The sequence below is a fragment of the Lagenorhynchus albirostris genome, chromosome 11 (assembly GCF_949774975.1).
Source record: "Lagenorhynchus albirostris chromosome 11, mLagAlb1.1, whole genome shotgun sequence".
Classification (NCBI taxonomy): Eukaryota; Metazoa; Chordata; class Mammalia; order Artiodactyla; family Delphinidae; genus Lagenorhynchus; species Lagenorhynchus albirostris.
The window spans coordinates 99,790,833-99,807,901 of NC_083105.1; the positions used below are offsets into that span (position 1 = coordinate 99,790,833).

The 17,069-nt window shown below is 50.7% G+C and overlaps 1 protein-coding gene across 1 annotated transcript in view; it reads right to left on the reverse strand.

Moving 5' to 3' along the window:
- Positions 1-3,903: 3,903 nt before the first annotated feature.
- The window catches only part of CCND2 (cyclin D2), a 30,849-nt gene continuing 17,683 nt past the window's right edge, over positions 3,904-17,069 (reverse strand). Inside the window, exon 6 of the mRNA XM_060167166.1 lies at positions 3,904-9,241. Within this exon, the coding sequence (XP_060023149.1) occupies positions 9,092-9,241 (150 nt within the window). The 3' untranslated portion in view covers positions 3,904-9,091. The remainder of the gene's footprint in view (positions 9,242-17,069) is intronic.

Sequence of the window (17,069 nt, forward strand, 5' to 3'; positions counted from 1 at the left end):
TCACTTACTGAATGAACAAACAGTGCCCGAGAGCCCCACGTGTAGGAAGGGGTGGCGAGAAGTCATCATTGTTGATGGTTGGGATGACTGAAACAGTCTTGGGATTTGTACTTTTCAACAGATCCAAAAATCTCACAGGTTTATCTTCTTATGGGGTGACTATAGCGGTAGGAGACCTGAAAGTGGCTCCTCAAACAAGCAACAGAGAAAAAGCTGCCCTTTAAGCTGGCGTACCTGCAGACCTCAGTGTGGGCTGACTCGGGGGTCTCAAAGGAAGTTCAGGAATCTGGCCCAGCTCCTGGTTATCTGGTAACTAACAGCCCATGAAGAGATAACAGAGCAGAGATGACAAAGCCTAATGAGGAACGCAGGTCTTTTTCACTTGGGGTAGAAAAGTAAAGGGAGGGTCCCAAGCCTGCTCTGCTCCCCCTGGGACTTATGGGGGTCCTGTTTCATAGCTGGAGGTGGGACAGGCTGCAGAGCTGCAGACTTCTTGGGGGACAGGTGGCTGACGTCAGTGAGGGAAGCAGGTTCCACGGTGAGGGGGGGGGGCGGGGGGAAGGGGTCAGACTGTCTTCAGCAGCAGCCCTGACTGCCTTGCAGGCCTGTCTTTTGCCAGAAATGTATTTCCCAAGAGGAGTTAAAATCCTAACTTTTACGGGAAAGTTCTCATCTCACATTGGCCGGTAAGTCATGATGAGAGTCAAACTGAACACGCCCGCAGGCTGGGTTTGGTTTACAGGCCGCCGTTTCTATCTCTGAATTAGACACTGAAAAGAATGGCAAGAAGTCACGAATGGCACCAGCCCCTCCCAGGTGGAGTCAGGATGTGGCAGTGCTGACAGGTGCAGGAGAGGGAGCTGCCGTCCCGCTCACCTGTGGGAGGTAGGAGCCACCCTACACCTGGCTGCCCCCCTTCTCTCTGTTAAGTTGCTCCCGCCTGTGGCATTAGCGCCACCTACTGGACTTTCCAGGAAGTGCTCTATGTTGACACCCACCAAGGCCAGAGGGAGGAAGGCGATGGGGTTCCAGGGCAAGTCGCCAGCAATGCAATGGAAGCTGTGTTTTGGATAAGCATAAACGCCAAGCTCCCGTGGGATGCTGAGGCACGGTCCGAGGGAAATCAGCGGGGCTGTCTTGCTGTGTCCTCAGGCCGCCCAGTTTTGCTTGCCCACCCGATGGGATCTGACCCTCCACGGCAGCAGGAGGCCTCCAAGCCCAAGCCATCGGCTCAGAACGGCCAGACGTATTTCTCAGGAGGAATTAGGTACGTGGGAATCGACGTCTGTGGCCAAGTTCATCCCGTTTCACGAGGATAACATCTGTGTTCATGGTGTTTAAAATCCGTTATATTATGCATACTCTTCAAGCTCTGAGTATTTTCCCGTCACTTTTAAAATCACTTCCCATCCCCTTATTTTTGGAAAAAAGTCAAACTCTGTTTCCAAACTCTCCTGCATCTTTCCACACGTGTTTTCCTAAAACTCATTTGCTTGAGGGAAACCATCCCATCTTGTCAGAAATTGCCCCCTGCCACCCAGGGCACCGGCGTTTGCTGTCAAGAGCTGTGTGCAGTCTTGGGGGCATGTGCGTGTTGTGTCCCATGGAAAGCCTCTTAAACCAGGGGGCACGGGTTTTGTCTGCTCTGCTCCTCCTTGCCGGCCCAGTGTAGACCCTGCTGCACACGCGTGTTGGCTGTGGCCAGTCAGCTCTTTGTGATGTGCTGACCCTTCCCCCCGGCACGTTTGTTGCCGTTGCTGCTATAAGAGCAGGGCAGAAACGATCTGGTGTAATACCCAGCTCTGAATGTTCGCCTCATGGCAGCAGGTTGAGAACATCACTAAGGCAACTGGAACTTTCATTTTGGTGTGACCTCTGTGTCCTGACTTAAAAGTCCCAGATCTCTGCAAAGTCGTTAGAAAAGTTAGTCACTAGAGCACAAACAAAAGACCTGGGATTTCGAAGTCTCCACTCCATCACTAACTTCCACTCGCAGAAAGGGCCCTTCTGTCTCAGGTTTGAGGTTTTCCACTTATAAGATGAAATGGATCTGAGAGTGTGTTGTGAAGGGGCCGATGGATTGACCCAGAGCCAGCTGTGTGGGATGGAACACTTGCCTCTTCAGCGTCCTTCCCACCTGCAACACCCGTAGCCCCGGATGGGAGAATCCAGCCTTTCTGGATGGAACCTGTTATGGAGCCGTGTTGGAGTGTTATTAATGGACATGGCACCAACACTGCAGGGCAAACAGATCGGGAGGGGAGGGAGGGAGGGAACTGGCTGGACAGCAGGTCATGCAGAAGAGGATTCCAAGGATGGTTAAGAGTGGCAACCAGAGGCCTTGGAAACTCCTGAGAGGTCCAGCAGACTCCACGAGGCAGAAACCCAAGAAAAAAGTTATCCCTACTTTTCCCCAAGAACACTGGAAATCAGTGGGGGATGGAGACAAAGGGGAATTTCCAGAGTCCTTGTAAGATGAAACATCCTATAAAGTGGAGCTCCTTGGGAGTAACAGGGAATGTTTTCATCTGGACTTTCGCACCATGACCAGCATTTATCTTCCCACTTGCAACTCAGGTCAGAGTGAAACTGGAAAACAGCCTTCAGTGACTTTTTTTTTCCTTAGGAACTAGGTTATTATTTTGTGTCTCTGTAGCTTTATTTCCTTTAATATTTCATTGTTTAACTCTCACAGAAATTCACTTATGTTTTTACTTTTATTTTCACATTTAAAAAAATTTTATATTGGAGTACAGTTGATTTATAATGTTGTGTTAGTTTCAGGTGTACAGCAAAGTGATTCAGTTATACATATACATGGAACTCTTCTTTTTTCAGATTCTTTTCCCATATAGGTTATTACAGAGTATTGAGTAGAGTTCCCCGTGCTCTACAGTAGGCCCTTGTTGATTGTCTGTTTTATATAGTGTGTATATGTTAATCCCAACCTCCTAATTTATCCCTCCTTACCACCTTTCCTCTTTGGTAACCATGTTTGTTTTCTAAGTCTGTGAGTTTCTGTTTCTGTTTTGTAGATAAATTCATTTGTATCATTTCTTTAGACTCCACATGTAAGTGTTATCATGTGATATTTGTCTTTTTCTGACTTATTTCACTTGGTATGATAATCTCTAGGTCCATCCATGTTGCTGTAAATGGCATTACTTCATTCTTTTTTATGGCTGAGTAATATTCCACTGCATATATGTACCACATCTTCTTTATCCATTCAGTGACTTTGAAGGAGACAGGGAACTACAGAGAAAATGAATTTTCATAGTAACATCAAAAGGGCATGACTCATCACTCTTGGGAAAGAGGCTGGTCTGAGTTGCTGAGGTCGGGGAGCAACGGGCAATTTTTTTAAGTGTGGACTTTCCCACCCCTTTCCCAGGCTCTACCTCACCACCCTTCCAACCAAGGCAGTGGGAGTCCAGTCCTCACAGGAGGGATACAGAGAGGGAGGGTCAGGAAGCAGGTGGGAGCCGGGAAGAGCTGCAGGCAACCGGGAAAAGCTGCGGAGGTTGGGTTCTCCAGAGACACGCCCTCCCCTCCCTGCCGGCCACCTCGGAAGCCAGGAGATACTCACACCCAGGAATGAGTAGCTGGCAATAATCAGAAGATTAGCACCTGAGGTCTGGTCAGGACAGCAGTGACTGACCCACCTTCTGAAGGTGGCCTGAGGCTTCTGGTTTCTAAGAGGGTTGTACGGGTGACCCAAAAGTTAAAAAAAAAAAAAGGTCATCCATTGGTTGCACTGCAATGACACACAGAGACGACCCTCCAGGTTAGGATTTGCATTCTACCCCAGCACCAACTGCAGCCAACAGAGTCCTGACGCAAGAAAGTTGTGTTTCACGCTGAGGACTGCTGGTCGAGAAAGAAGTCAAAAGAGCCAGAGAATTTAGGTCAAGGTGAGTTTATTGTCCAAATAGCATAACCTAATTGCATCCAAAACCATTTTCAAATCCATCTTTAAGCTAGTCAGAAAAACAGGTTATTATTTTTAAAAATCACTTAACACTGAACAGATAGGACCTCTGAAAAGGCAGCTTGACTATACCATGTCACCATCATGGCCAATACAACATTTTTCTCCCATACTTCCTAAAAACCTTCCGTGTATACTGATCATGCTACTTCAGCACTTGCTCGCATGCCGACCAAATAAACACCCACACCTCTTACAGAGTACATGGTGAGAGAATAAAACTGACGGGATATGGCATCACACTCATTTTAAAGCAAAAAAAAAAAAAATTATAATAATAATAAAAGAAAGTCCAAGACGAGAAACTGTAACTGAGAGAGAGAGAGAGAGAGAGAGAGAGAGAGAGAGAGAGAGAGAGAGAGAGATCTGAGGTACATGGTAATGAACATAATGGAAAAAATCCAATGGCCTGGTGATCTGCCGGGGACTTCAGAGCTGGCCAGCAGTAAGAAATACAACCAATTTAAAAAAGAAAACAAAAGAAACCACGAGAACTTTTTTTTTTTTTAAAGGATAGGCACCTGTCAAAATACACTGGCTACTGTAATGGCTACAGTCAGTAAGGCACTTTTTTCCCCAAAGTAGGCTGCAGGCGAAGGGATAAATGCGGCAGCTCCAGCATGCGTGTGTCTGTTTGCCGATGGCTTCTGGAAACCTAAGCCAGGCATCGGGTCTGACAGCCCAGCCAAGTCTAAAAGCAGAGACACACGGATACAGAACGGTGGTCCTGGCTGAAGTGACGGTTCTGGGTCATTTAGAATCCAGAATCATGAAAAGCCAAGTGGGATGAGGAAGCCATACACGTCCTCTCGAATCTCCCGGCCCGATTTTGTACCAACGGGTGACAGGAACTGCCCCGAAGCTACAGAGCGTCTGCTGGCTGAAGGGGACTTTACCGTCTCAGCAGTAATTTCCCTTTTAAAGCTATTCTCAGGGTCGGACTGTCTCAAAGATAAACAAAGAGGAATCCTTTTGGCTTAGAAGCCAGCTGGCTTACTCAGATTGCCCCCCCATTCTTACTTCCCATTTCCACTCTACCAATATTCTCTTCTTGAGCTAGAAAATTATTTACATGAGATAAGGTGCGAGTCTATTTCTTCTCCCAGCCCTGACCCCTGTGGCCCGTGGAGGGAAAATGCCCCTGCCCTCTTCGAGAAAGTCATCCAATCCTGCTACCGTCCGCAGCCCCTTCGCAAGGGAAGCCCCCGATGCCCGCAGCCGAGGTGGCGTCCCCTCGGAGCCACGCGTGCCCGACTCGGATGCTGAAGGAGGCCGAACCGGGCCTCCGCTGCAGCACACGCCCCAACAGGGACCCGGCTGGGGGACGCAGTGGGCCGCTCCGTGGGGTGGGGCAGTTCCAGAGGACAGCCTCCCCGGACAGAAGCCCCTTCTCTCAGCCTGGGGGGGGGGGGCATTCTGCTGAGGCATCGGTGCCCTGCCCCCGCCTGCAGGCTTCTCGGCTGTCATGAACCCGCATGGAACTGAATTATGCTTAGCATATATTTTTGGCATACAAGGATTTTCCCCCGTAGGATTTGGCCAAAATTTGGCAGGTGAGGGGAACAACTTAGCTCCCACTGATGGAGAAAAACATAAACAAACAAACAACCAAAAAAAAACCACCAAAAAAAAACCATACAGAGGAGGAAGTAAAGAAGAGAGAGAAAGACAACAAGGTAGAAAAAGACCAGAATAGGTTTGGAACCCTCTTAGCGGGAGGAAAGAGAAAAAAAATGCATGGGGAGAAGTGAACTCCTCTGGGACAAAAACTCCTACCGAGGAAACCAATCCAGGGAGCGGGTATAAGCCAGTTCAGCAAAGCCGGGATCCCTTCTTCTGTGTTAAGGAGAGAGCAGGCAGAAAAGCTAAACTACCTGGCGCGCTCCTCACCAGCAACCCTACACCTCCCATCACACTAGGCCCTGAGGATGGGAAGGAGACAAAGCCGGAAGGCCCCAGTGGCCCCCTGGGGGCTCCAGGGCTGGGAAGAAGAAAAAACCAGAAGGCCCCAGCGGCCCCCTGGGGGCTCCAGGGAAAGTGGAAAGTGAAGGACTCTGGGGGAGTCTGTTGGCCTGTTTCCTTATTTGTCAGGTTCTCTCATTTGCTGCTTCCCCTTGAGCTTAGCGGCTGGTCACTGTTCAAGGGATCTGTACCTGGCTTTCTCTTTAGGTTCCAAGACTCCCAAGAACTCTAGGGTCCATGCATTCCTCCATCCTGTGGAACCCCTCAGGGCCTAGAAGAGTGGCCTGTGCAAAGTGTGCTCCCGATAAAACAGGCTGCTCAGCCTTCCTCTCCAGAACCTCAGGATACAGCACCCACTGGCCCACCAGGAATCCCTAGAATGTCAGGGTCATGTAACTCACCAAGTCCTGAACCCTTCTCACACACTTCAAGGGAGACTGACGCATCTGGGGCTGCATATCTCTGCAGAGAAGCAGCCTCCCTACCTCCCTTCGACCACCAATCCAATACTCATCTGACCCATCTTTCCAACCATGCCAATTCAACGCACGATCTAAAACCTGAAAACCATTTAGTGCCACTTAGCAAGGACCTGGCTGCGCTTGCCTGCCGCAGGCCGGACAGGTGGGAGCGGTTGCCGTAGCAACCCTACCTGCTGCAGGTTCAGACCTAGGAAACCCTCCGAGATCATCCTGAACGGGGGCTGCCCGTATCCGGGAAGGGGCCAGAGAGAGGGGAAACGTTCCAGATGAAAGGACCCAAAGCAGATGAGAGCCCTGCTTTAGAAAGGCCTGCAAGATGAGACTCTCCAGATAGCCTGCTGGAATTCTCTAGTCTGTGTCCTGATCGCTGGTACCCACGTGGTACCTACTCCACTGCATCAACCTCTGTGCTGAGTGTCAGCCTTGCGGGGGAGGGGAAATCCCTTGGTTCAATTGCATTTTTTCCATCATGATGAGGATACCAGAGTCAGAATGGAAGCCTGATGACCTTCACCACGGAAGAGGTCCCTGGGCGTGAGAGACCCTGGGGCCAAATCCTCCACCTGCCACCTGGGAGGGGCCGCACAGCCTCCTCCCCGCCTTCTGCCTTCCCTGACTAATGGGCTCCCAAGCAGAAACTGTCCGGTTGTGAGGTATTATGAGAACAAAAATGTGAACCATTTTCTTTTGTAGCTATTGATTTTGTCCAGTACACCTGAGGTAAAGAATACTCTGTCTTTGAAGGATGTGACCAGAGAGGAAAAAAAAAAAAAAAAATCCATGAATACGCTACCAGAAGAAAACAAACTATGTATGGAAGGGCTTTTCCAGTACGAAGAACTCCTATCTCAACCATCTACTTCAGGACTTGGAAATTTAAGCGGGAAAATAATATATTATAAAATTGTTTATAAGATAGCAGCACACTCGGTGAAACATTACAGCTATAGGTACTGTTAACGTGGATAACAATGAATGATCTCAGCTTCTTAGCAGCGCAAAAAAAAAAATAATAAAAAACTGAACATAATAAAATGAAAAATAAGAGACCCTTAGATTTTTCTCCATCTTAAACCCTTATACTACGAAACAAGGCAGAATCTGTGTATAAAACAATTCTTCAGAGTAGCCCTGTTCTGATCTTTTTTTTTATTTTTACTTAAAAAGGCAAATATTTTAATAGCTTCATTACCTGTCAATTATAATTGTGCAAAAAAAAAAAAAGTTGGTGCTTCAACCTCTCTGCTAACTGAATGCCTCTAAGACGTGGAGAGGAAAAAAAATTCAAGTACGCTGAATGCAACCTTGCAATGAAATCAACAAAAAAAACGGAAACGGGAACGAAATGCCACACTGATGACCCGCTGTCTGTCTTTGCACCAGCAATAACGCTTTTTTCCATGTCCAAAGGAGGAGTATAGAGGTGGGAATTAAGATCCTTCTGTGCCACCAAAATGGTAACAGAGCTTTGTTTTTAGGAATGTTGTGATGGGGATTTCAGCGGAAGAGGGTGTGTCTTGAGTTCCGGTGGGGATGCCAGAGAGTGTCAGATACAGGACAGCAACCCAACTGGGGGCAGGAGGGGAGGGGGCACAGGAGGAGAAGGGAGGCATCTACTCTGCATGATTTGCATAAACCATCCCATCTATCCCTCGGGAACAATTTTTCAAAGTGCTTTTCGAATGGAATGGTTTATACCAAAACGCTCACCTGTGGACCAGACACGCCAATCAGCACCAAAGAATTCGTTTGTTTCCTAATGAGGGATGCCAAGGTCACATTACTCTCTTGAACACATCAGGAGAAAAGTTTCCATTCCAGATCCCACCCTCGGGCTCCATCTGCCTCCATCTCATAGGAGTTTTGGGGATGGCCCGTAGCTAGATTGCCCCTTTTCGATAAAAATTGGGTGGTGTCTGCAACGAACCATGTTTGGAAGAAGAAGCAAGATGTCGAAAAACGTGAAACCCCAGGATCCAATCACCTGTGTCCAACGGGCAAACATCACCTCTTTTAGGTAGCAGCTACTGTAGACAGCGAGAGCTGTCACGAGAGGCCCAGCAACGCTCCTGACTTAGTAACAAACAGGTGGTCGGGAGGAAGGGCGCTTCTCCATCCAAAACGGTTCGATCGCACTGAGATTATTTTGTAACTCCCTCCCCATCCTGTCCCTCCTTATTTCTAACTCCTTCTCGAGTTCATTGCTTTGCAATCTAATCCTGCCATAAGTGGCATCTGCAATTCCTCGAAAGTATCCTACCAGGGGTACATACATGCTAGTTCATAACAGGAAAAAAAAAAGTCTCTAATTTGTTCCCATAGTGCAGGCATACATTTTCGCTAGCTACTCTGCAGGTTTTCCTGTAAGCATTTTACTATGACTTTTAACATCATCAAACAATAATAACTGTTCGCATATATACGGGATTCCCTTCTGTTGTACTTCAAATAGGCACCAGATGCTGTTACTGATTCCGTGTTTATAGGACCTTTATCTCTCACTTCTAAAAGATCTTTCAATATGATCTAGGTGGGGGCAGGTTTTTTTTTTTTTTTTTTTAAGTTTCATCCTAAAACATTAAGAGAACAAAACACAACCAGAGAGAAGGAGAGAGCAGATTGGACGCTTCTCTCCCATTCGGCCTGCCCGACATCCTCACAGGTCAATATCCCGCACGTCTGTAGGGGTGCTGGCTTGGTCCAGCTCGTCCTCCGACTTGGATCCGTCGCCCTGGTCCTGACGGTACTGCTGCAGGCTGTTTAGCAGCACCACCTCAATCTGCTCCTGGCAGGCTTTGAGGCAATCCTAGAGGAAGAACGGTCCAGACCAGAGCTGTTAGCAAAGGCAACAGTACGCAGAGCAACTGACGAAGAGAACACACATGATTCAAGCCCCGCCTGAGTCTGCGCTCGCTTTCCAGCAGAAAGAAAGCTGAAATGTACAGGAGATGCATCCTTCCGGTGCCGGAACCTCACCACTCCAAGTGGGGTCCACGGACCGGCAGCATCAGCACCACCTGGGAGCCTGTTAGAAATGCAGAACCTAGGACTTCCCTGGTGGTCCAGCGGTTAAGCATCCACCTTCCAACGCAGGGGACGCGGGTTTGAGCCCTGGTCGGGGAACTAGGATCCCACAGGCCGCGGGGCAGCTAAGCCCACGGTGCCGCAACTACTGAGCCTGCGCTCCGGAGCCCACACGCCAAAACCAGAGACAAGCCTGTGTGCTGCGATGAAAGATCCCGAGGGCCACGACCAAGACCCGATGCAGCCTAATTAATTAATTAAAAAAAGAAAAAAGAAATGCAGAACCTCATTCCTCTCCAGACCAGTCAGATCAGAATCTACATTTTAGCAGAAGCCCAGGTGAAGTGTATGCACACGACCTGAGCACCACTGGCCAAGATGAGCAGCTGTTTGTGGCCACACGGTGCCTGGTAATCCAAGGGCCAACGAGATGCTTCCCGCTTGGGGACACTGGGAGGTGAGAAGGAAAAGGGGAAGGCCAGCCGTACAGACAGTGTGACCGCACTAGACTACCCAAGGGATAGAGAAGAGAATGGACTGAACTACACTGATCCTCATAGCGACTGCGGAACCGCTTAAAAACAAGCAATCTGTTTTTCGCTTATTTACCGTTCCCTTAACTCTCATAAAAATACAACATAGAAATGTTTTCAAAATTCTGGACACTTGAGCCGTCTAATTTGGGAATAGGCAAAAAAATCCCTGCAGCATTGCTTTGATATTAGTCTATATTTGGTAGGGAAGATGCACCATGTGTTGATCTCAGGCAGATGTTTCTGTTAGCTGGTGGCATGGGACCCAGCGGCAATTCGTGGGTGTCACTAGGGAGGGATGGTGGTTGGTAGTAGCAAGTGGGAGGTGAGCTGAAGAAATTGCTCTTAGGAGCTATTTCCCAACATCTCTCCTTGGCAAGCCTGCTTTCCTGTGCCCTCGAAGCAGCACAGACACATGGAAAATATGTTAAATCCACTCTGCCTGGGTCTTTCCACAGTTTAATGTACGTTTCCCTTGTGCTTGTTTCACCGTGCAACTACCCAGCGGTTACTGTCTGCCGAGCACCAAAGCGTTATCTCTATTTTCCCAAGATCTAAAAATAAAGTTGGGGTTCTCAGGAACACCGTTTCCATTCCTTTCTCATCTCTCATCCATCTCAGCTTTGTATGAAATTCAAGATCGGGAGCAATGGCAGACCGAGCACTAAGGGCAGAGATGAAATTTCACCTGCAATGAATTAAGAGTGACTAGAAGGCAGGGGTATTTGCTGTCGCCCCACCAGACTTGCGGGCAGCCGTTAAGTTATCTTCCTTCTCTGACCTCAGTTTCCCCACCTGTAAAATAAGGCTCAGGAAACGCTCACAGACGGAGGACCAACTGAGATCATTTGGACAAAGTGCTAAGTTCAACACGCGACAATCATTTATTATGAACAGAAAGAAGTCCATCCTGGACTGTGAAAGAATTCCTGAATTTCTTTGAAACGAGGTACGAACGAGCATTTGCTCAGGACAGGTGAGGCGGGCAGCAGCGGGTACAGTGGATGGAGCGTCCGGCAGGGCAGACGTACCCCGGCCCAGAGCTCTCCGTCCCCAATGAGAAAGAGCCAGGGACTGGCCACTGAGGACCCAACAACGTTTCTCAGACTGGCCTGTGGCCTCGCCTGGTCATGTCCTCTAACCTGCCTGACCCCCTAACTGGTGAATTAGAAGCTGACGGGCCTCGCCCACTGCCTGCTCTGCCCGTCCAGCACTCCTCCTCCAACAAGGCCCGTCCTGCAGTGGCCGTGCTTCTGGTCACTCGCCACTCACGAAGGTGCTCGGTGGTGAAGGCTAAAGGCAGGATGCTTCTAAGGGCGCCTGCATTTCAGCGGAAGGCACTAGCGGACCCGAAAGCCTTATGATCTCAAACAATTAATCTTAAAGAACAAGGTTAACAACGTAAAAACTGGCGACAGTCAAAACTCCTCTGGCTTGTCCCTGAGGAAGCTCCTGGCCAATCCTGTCCGACTTTCCTTCCCCAAGGCTCTATTTCTGGGTCAGCACATCTGCCACCCCAATAATACGACAAACTCAGGATGCCGTGACCATCACTGCCTTAGCCACACCAGCAGCCGAGATGGATGGTCCTCCAAACAGGGAGACCGGGCTCTGGAGAGCTAAGGAATTTGATTCGGGGCCACGGACAGTCTCCCTTTGGGTCACCCATGTTCCTACTGTTCCCGGTATTTGGACTTCCCTCCCAGCAGCCTTAGACCCTAAAGGAACAGTTCTGAGAAAGGCCTACAGGGAGGGCTAGGCACACTGGGCAGTGACTTCTACGGGACTTCAAGAGAGCACAGGCGTCGAATGTCATATTTATGTAACTTCCAGCCAAAAACAGCTTTCCCGAATAAAATGAAGAAAGATTTCACATAAAACACAAACTCTCCTTTCTTGATTTTTCCAGTCCCACTTGAATTTCAATCTAAATCATTCCTGACTATGGTCAGCTCTTCCTCTTTGATATCTCTTACTCCAAGGGAAAAGGGACGACTATAGCAGTTCCCCCAGAAACGAGGGACCCTGAAGCCCATAGGCTCAGCTGTGACAGCAGGGCGCTAAAGCTCTCGGTGGGCCAATGGTGTCCCTCATTGCTGGAAAGCGCGCTGGGGTCTCCGTCTAACCCTCCCCTGGTTCCACTGCTTCATGACTTGGCTGTCCTAATCTGAGTTTCAACTGCGGGGACCTCTCGCTCTCGGCTAGATGAAAACCTACTTAAGGGCAAGAGCTTGTCTTGCATAAAGGATGTTGCACGTTCTACTCTGACAGCGGCAGGAAAGAAATCGGCATCCCTCTTCCTGAAAATAGAGCTCACTCCCTGCATTTTAAACCTTCCTTTAGGATTGCAGGAGTCCTTCTTGGGCTTCCCAAGAGCGTGTGGATTTCCTGTGAGCTGGTGGAAAGTGAGGTCCGAGGGAGGGCGGGCTGGTGCCCCTACCTCAGCAGACACGCCCCTCCACTCAGTCCACCCGGCCCCGGTCTTGCCAGAGGGGCTCCCAGTCTCCCGAGTGGGTAGGAGAGCGCCGGGGGACTGGGGTGGGAGGGGTGATCTGGAGGAAGGGAGGAGGCCAAGCTCAGAGAAGGAAACAGAAGGGGGGACAAGTTGCAGAGCCTGAAGGGAACCCAAAGCGAAGCTGGAGAGAGTGATGGCCATGTGTCCACGGGCGGAGTTCTAAGGCGACACACACAGATCCTTACAGGATCTGAGAACTGGGGGCTCTGGGGGGCTTTTGGAGATCCAACAGCCAGCTGCGCCCACTTCACAGCTAGGGAGCCGACCCGAAGCTGGCTCCTCCCCCAATCACACCTAGTTAAAAACGATCCCTGGCCTTCAAAGGGCGAGACTCCAATTCCAGAACTGTCTTCCCTGTGCACCTCTCCGCCTCTTCCGGGCTCTAGGGAAAGACAGAGCAGAGAATCTCCGAGAAAGGGAGACACAGCCCAAGTGGCCTGGAAAACCCCCGACAGCGCCTCCGATGAAAAGATGCTGCGCGCACGGCAAGCGCCGGGGCTCCGGGCCCTCTGCTTCTCCACAGCCTCCAGAAGCACCAGCCATTGTGCCGAGATGCCCCAAATTAAGCTGCTTAGAGGGAGAGCCATAATGCTCGTCTGTCAGCCTGGACAGGTGGCACTCCAGTGCTGGGGGTCGGGCAGGCCTCCAGCCCGAGGATGCTCGGCCCCTCCCCCCCCCACCCCCGGCCCGCAGCCCTGACAGCGGCATTTGTGATGCCCGGCTCCTTCCCCGGCCCGACTTCCTCCGCGTGCTGGCTCCAGCCCCGCGCCCCGCACCCTCCTCGGCCCTCTGAATGGGCTGCGGAACTGCTACCATCAGCCTCCAGTGTCACTGCATCACGGCATTGTCACCACACACGCACTGCACTCAACAGGGGCACAAAGGGCTGAATGAGCCCCAGACCCGCGGCCAACTCAGGCACAGACAACTTAGGAAACTATCTCATTCTTCCTTTCTTCACAGCCTGTTGGGCTTATTTCCTTGAATACCAAATGAGGCCCGCGGCAAAACTCGAGCTCAAGCAGGGGCGGGAAGCATCGGCCTCCGTTTCTGTTTCCTCTGCCGTCCCGCCCCCGGCTTCCCGTCCAGCGACTCTCCTGCGGGCTTCTGACCACAGGCCCTGTTCGGGGCACAAAGGACAGTCTCGGGGACACGGGAGCCTTCAGAAGAAGGTGTGCTGTGAGGGCTCCGGGGACCAAGGCAAGGGTGGGGACCCTGGGGTTCTGACATGCAGTCACTATCGAGTCTTCCCTGGCGCTGCGGATGACCCTAGGGGAGGGATGGCCTGGAATCTTCCTGGGCAATAGTTAAGAATTCAAGGGACTTCCCTGGCGGTCCAGTGGTTAAGACTTAGCCTTCCAATGCAGGGGATGTGGGTTCGATCCCTCGTCAGGGAGGTAAGATCCCACAGGCCTCCTGGCCCCAAAACCAAGACATAAAACAGAAGCAATATTGTAACAAATTCAATAAAGGCTTTAAAAGAAAAGAAAAAAGAAGGCAACAGAGAGTTTTGGTGTAATCTAGGTAGAAAAGGATACATGTAATGACAGGACGACTCCCATCTATACCTGTCCTGTTAAATACCTTCCAGTAAGTTCCCATCTTCATGGCCCGTGAGCCCCAATTCTACTTGTTCATTAGTGACTTAGGAAAATGGTGTCACGTGAAAACAAAGTGACTTGCTCTAAGATAAAGTCAGGTAAAACTCAGGGGACCCTGACATATTGTTAATGTGAAGACCTATCTAGCTTTTCCAAAAGACCTGGGGAGACCAAAGCACTAGAAACACACTTGAAACCCACCTGCCCAGCCTTTGTCCCCCTTCCTTCCTCCCCCGCCCTCCCTCCATCATTCCCCAATGACTCTGCCAGGGGATCTGGAGAAAAGGCTGAGTCAAAGTTGGGCCTCGTTCAAAAGAGTCTATATACAAGTGAACAGGGAGATAAAGGCTGGCACCAAGCTCTAGCAGGATGCCGAGGGGACGGAAGAGGAACCCCGATTCTGCCAGGGAAGTGGCCCAGTCGGTCCCCCCCTTCGCAAGCGGACCCTTGGCAACGGAAACCCCGGTAGACGTTCCCCCAAGGCCAGAATGGCCTCTCTGGCTGGTGTCTGTTTTTAGCAACACTTAGGAGTAGAAGGAAAGAGTACTTAAAATACACCACCCTCTGAGACTATTCCCTGTAAAACTGTCAGGCTTCTCACTCAGCTTTCTCTTTGGAATGAAGCGTCCCGGTTTATTTTGACAACCAGAGCGAACAACAGAGAGCAGCTTTCTCAGGGCCGCGTGGGTCCCTCCTATCAAAGCTCTCTGCCGCCGGCCAGAGAGCCAGAGACATGGCTCTGGCTGTTTCAGGGGAGGAAGAGGGGATCCTCTTTCTACAGTCATATCTCTGACAATCGACGGAAAAAGGACACCGTCAGCTGGCCCAGGTCTCTAGGTGCGAGGGGCAAGGGGCACGGGGCTAGCACACAACTGTAGGGACTCTGGGGTCAAAGGCCGGCACGTCCCGATTCTTATCTGCCCGTGCACTGGGGCCCATAGGGCAGAAGGTGGTCTGGGCACTGGGCTTCCCTGTGGGAGGGGGGCTCAACGCAAACCCCTGGGCACTTCAGTGTGGCCCAAGGACATTGTACGTCTATGCGGGTATCTACAACTTTTTGTTGTAGCAATATATACACCACCCAGCCCTGAGCGTCTTCATCAGTTTTAAGTGTACAGCGTCAGCTGAGTACATTCACTGTGTCGTGAGACCACCACCCTCTCCAGGACTTTTCTTCCCAAACGGAAACTCCATCCCCATTACACAATCCCTCCCCCACCCGCGGGGCCCTGGGAACCTCTATTCCACTTTCTGTCTCTACGGATTTGACGACGTCTAGGGGCCTCGGGACCTCATGTAAGTGGCATCCCACGATATTTGTCTGTGTCTGGCTTATTTCACTTAGCACGTCCAAGGCTCATTCACAGTGTAGCATGTATCGGAATTTCATTTCTTTTTAAGGTTGAATAATGTCCTACGCACGCACATACCACAGTTTCTTTCTCCATCCCAAGGACATTTTCAACCACCAAGTGATGGCTTCTACTCTGCATTTTACGTTAGGCCCGGAGAGCTCCTTCCCGAGGGCTGATTTCCTACTGCACGTCTAGTTCCAAACACCTGCTTAGCGTCCACTCATCTGATCTTCATTTGCTGGGGTTTTACGTGCTTTACCGTGGATTCGCCCCACAATCGCTACGTTCCTTGATGACAGGAACCTCATCTTTTATTTTCCGTGTGCCGCCCACCCCCCACCTTCTTCCACGCTGTCTGTGCCTTGCCTGTTCGTGGGCCTCGCTCACAAGGTGACAGCCTGCCCGAGAGCTCTCCAGAGAACACAGGCTGATGGGTGGGAGGACTCAGCGCCCGACGTCCGGCACACACAACAGCTGAGGCACCGAGGACGTCCCCAGGGAGAGTGGGATGCGGCTCTGGGGACCCGAGGTAAGCTGGGAACTTCCTGAGCTCTCCAACTGTTCTCTGAAACAGGGGTACATGCATGCTTGGTCTTTCACATTAAAACGTTTAGCCCGGGGCCGACTGGTGAGAACGAGGCAGATGTGTGCACGTCCAACAGCTGGCGACTTTTAGAAGGAGCCTCTAAGCCAGCTTTGTGTCTAGTTGACCCAGTCTGACAGCGACTAGGATGGCCTGGCTACGTAGTATCTGAAAGGGGCAAGCAGCGTCTCCCGTATGAAACGAGAGACTGGTTTGTGGACTTGAAAAGCAAGGCACAGCCCACGAGCTCCCCTGGCACCCCAGGAGCGACCTCTGTCCATCTGAAGCCTACAGTAACGGGTGACAGAGAGATGCGGGAGAGAGCTGGAGACCCCGTGGGACAATCGGCCCGTCAGGGCACATCTAGAAATATCCGAAGGAGGTTACTATGCTGGCGGGGGGTGGGGTGGGGGGAATCAAACACTTGTCACTGACATTTCTGTCCCCGGGGGTCGAGGAGGGGCTGGTCTTCAGCAGGTTGGGAGTCCTTTTGGCAAGGCAGCCTTAATAGAAGATATTCAGAAAAGGAGGGAAGCATATCATTTCTATAAATGCTAAGTTCCGTCCAAGATTTGCCTCTAGAGGATTCGAAGAGCATTCTTCCCAGGAAGCTGCACTGGAGGGTCTTTTCCATCTACATTTTGGAAACCACGCTTCGGAAGCCTGTTTGCAGCCAGCGTTTGCAAAGCATCTCTAAGAACTGTTTCAGAGGAGAACCCCTCCCTGTGCCACATCCTTGAGATGGTAATGAAGGCCGAGGCAAAATCTGGGGGGGGGGGTCGGGGGGGAGGCCAGCCACCTGCAGTCTTAGGCGTGCTGACATCTACCCTTTTGCCCAGCATCCCTGGTGGGGGCACTGGCCCCAGGCCTGTAAACCACATTATCCCTTATAAGTCAATATATGCCCACAGCAGGGCATTCAGAATCCCCCTGACCATCTAGAGGGGGTCATCACAAAGTTCCCCTGCATTCTTGAGTCTCTCCATGGTGACTTGAGAGGGGCCTCAGAGCTGACACCCCTCT